This window comes from Belonocnema kinseyi, chromosome 5, assembly GCF_010883055.1.
Source record: "Belonocnema kinseyi isolate 2016_QV_RU_SX_M_011 chromosome 5, B_treatae_v1, whole genome shotgun sequence".
Classification (NCBI taxonomy): Eukaryota; Metazoa; Arthropoda; class Insecta; order Hymenoptera; family Cynipidae; genus Belonocnema; species Belonocnema kinseyi.
Genome location: NC_046661.1, coordinates 7,354,307 through 7,356,692, shown reverse-complemented (window position 1 = coordinate 7,356,692; position 2,386 = coordinate 7,354,307). Strand labels below are relative to the sequence as shown.

Here is a 2,386-nt window from a genome sequence, read left to right as displayed (position 1 = left end):
GATTGGTACTTTACGAATTTTTTCCTTGACGTCTTCATCGTGAAAAATAAAGTAGAAAAGAGGCCACTCAAAGAGTGTCCTTTTGACGTTAAAGGGTTAAATTGTAATTGCATAGAAATTCGTAGTAATTTTTAATATATAATTTTTTTTTTTAATTTTGACAGAAAATAATGACGAGGTGACGGGAAGCTTAGAATGGATGTATGAGGAGATTCAAATTGACGAAGATTTCATTGTGCAACCAACAGTCGAGGAATCTGAGCTATATGTTTTATATTTTTTTTTAATATTCTGTTGAAGATAAATTTTTATAAAATTGCAGTAAATTATAAAGATAATTACGTAATTTTTGTATACAATTTTGTATGCAATTTTGTATACAATCGACACGACATCATGATGCGTGAGAAAAATACCGAAGAATGTACACAATCCATTTTGTTTGTCCACTTGACTAAGGTTATTAGGTATAGTGAGCTGAGACAATCCGTCAATACAATATGGAGAAATGTAAGACATGAATCTATTCATCCTTTTGTGATTTCAGCTACAGGCAATGTGCAAGTAAAATGCACTGAATGTGTTGCGCATTCATGAGTGAGCAGAGTACTAGCACCAGCTCATAAAGTAGTTTTATTAAACACCTGCCGTATTTTAAAAAACTTTTTAAACCATCAAAAAGTCGGCGACTAAAAACCTGTGGAGTGGCAGATACTAGCTCTAGAAAATCATTTTGAAGCAGCTACAACATCATGGCAAATGACTTCAAATATCGTATTACATTCATTTATACCATCCTCATCTTATCAGGCACTTGACTTAATCATTGGCTGATGATTAAACACTGGTTTCACCTGCGAACAAGTTTTACAAAAACTACGTACTTCAATAAATACGCATTACTTAAATAATTCTAAAAGCACCTAAACAAATTAGTTTATTTTTGTCATTTATTGAATAACTTATAACGTCTAGAAAACATATTAATTGTGCGAATAACCTAAAAAAATTCAGACCATATAATTCCCCCCATTTTACCGGGTAATTAAAATGTATTTTCATTTAGGTTGCATTCTGGGAAGTTTCGGGAGGGTGCTGTGAGGAATTTTTCATAATTTCAAATCTTAATTGAAGTTTTAACTAGAATTGTATCCAAAAGCCTCACATATAACAGTAGAAAGTTGCTTTTAGGGGTTGTAAAAATATATTTTCTTGAATGGTGTTTCAAATGCAGTCTTTGAGGCATAGTGATGAATTTAAAAAATGTAAGGTTATGTAGTTGTCTCAAATACGTCAAAACGACATTTACTGTTAAATGTGGCCGAAGAAAAAGCAAATGTAAAAAGATGCATGCTCGGCGAAAGAGAGCGTATTTTTAAAGAAAGAGAACGCGTTATAAAAGGAAGGGAGCGTATTGAGTTACAATTAGTACACGATAGAGAAACTGCCTCGCTTGAGTGGGGGGGGGGGGGGGGGGGGGGGGGGGGGGGGGGGGGGGGGGCTAGCCTGCGCCCTCCGGTGGGGTATTCCTCAATGGAAGGAAGAAGAGAAGGGATTTCGCAATGGTTAGAAAAGAATTTGCATCAAAACATGAGCAACGACTCTGCAAACCAATTTAATAGAAATTTCGCCCAAGTACTTTTAAATATATTAGGCGTAATAAAAAAGCGACAATTTGTTGCAATTGTTTACATCGACTAGTGAACTGGTTAACTTCAGCTAAAAATCTGTCAACCTTTTTCCGGCGATAGATTAGGATGCTTCGATTCACACTAGCTGTCGAGCTATCGACTAAATTAGGGGGTTATTCTGATCGCGAAAATGAGGCACGTATATACGAGGCCCTTAGGAAGCGGCAAAGGGTCAGTAGATTTCCCTATGGGTTCATTAAGTAATGCACAAACCGCGATGAACACATTGAAATTGCAATTCGGGAATGCCGACAAAATAATCGAGAAAATTATTTAAGATATAAAGAAATTGGCATAAAGTAAAAAAAGAACAGTTTCAGGTAGTTTTTAAACTAAAGTTCGCAACGGCGAAATCGGAATTTCTATACAGAAACGCCGAAATGGCATCTCAAACACATGAAAAATTGCCAGTGTTTTCAATGGAGAATTCCAAAGATCGGGCATTAAATCAGGAAGGGAAAAGTATAGGAAACATCACATAGGTTAGCGAAGAAAAAATTAACCCGAAACAACAATCTGGTCATAGCCGAAGCAAACAAGAATTCAAAGGAAAAAATGAATGATCCCTTATGACTAAATAACAATCAAACGTTCCTTAAAATTCTCCTTTGTGAAAGGAGTACGTCAGCCGTGTGTAATTGAAAAAGGAAGCGTAAAAGTTTCATTAAAAATTATAGGTCAATCGGGGCAAGACA

The 2,386-nt window shown here is 35.6% G+C and overlaps 1 protein-coding gene across 1 annotated transcript in view; it reads left to right on the top strand.

The window, feature by feature from the left end:
- The window catches only part of LOC117173337 (myb/SANT-like DNA-binding domain-containing protein 3), a 1,160-nt gene extending 859 nt beyond the window's left edge, over nt 1-301 (top strand). The window contains exon 4 of the mRNA XM_033361832.1: nt 165-301. Within this exon, the coding sequence (XP_033217723.1) occupies nt 165-298 (134 nt within the window). The 3' untranslated portion in view covers nt 299-301. The remainder of the gene's footprint in view (nt 1-164) is intronic.
- The last annotated feature ends 2,085 nt before the right edge of the window (nt 302-2,386 follow it).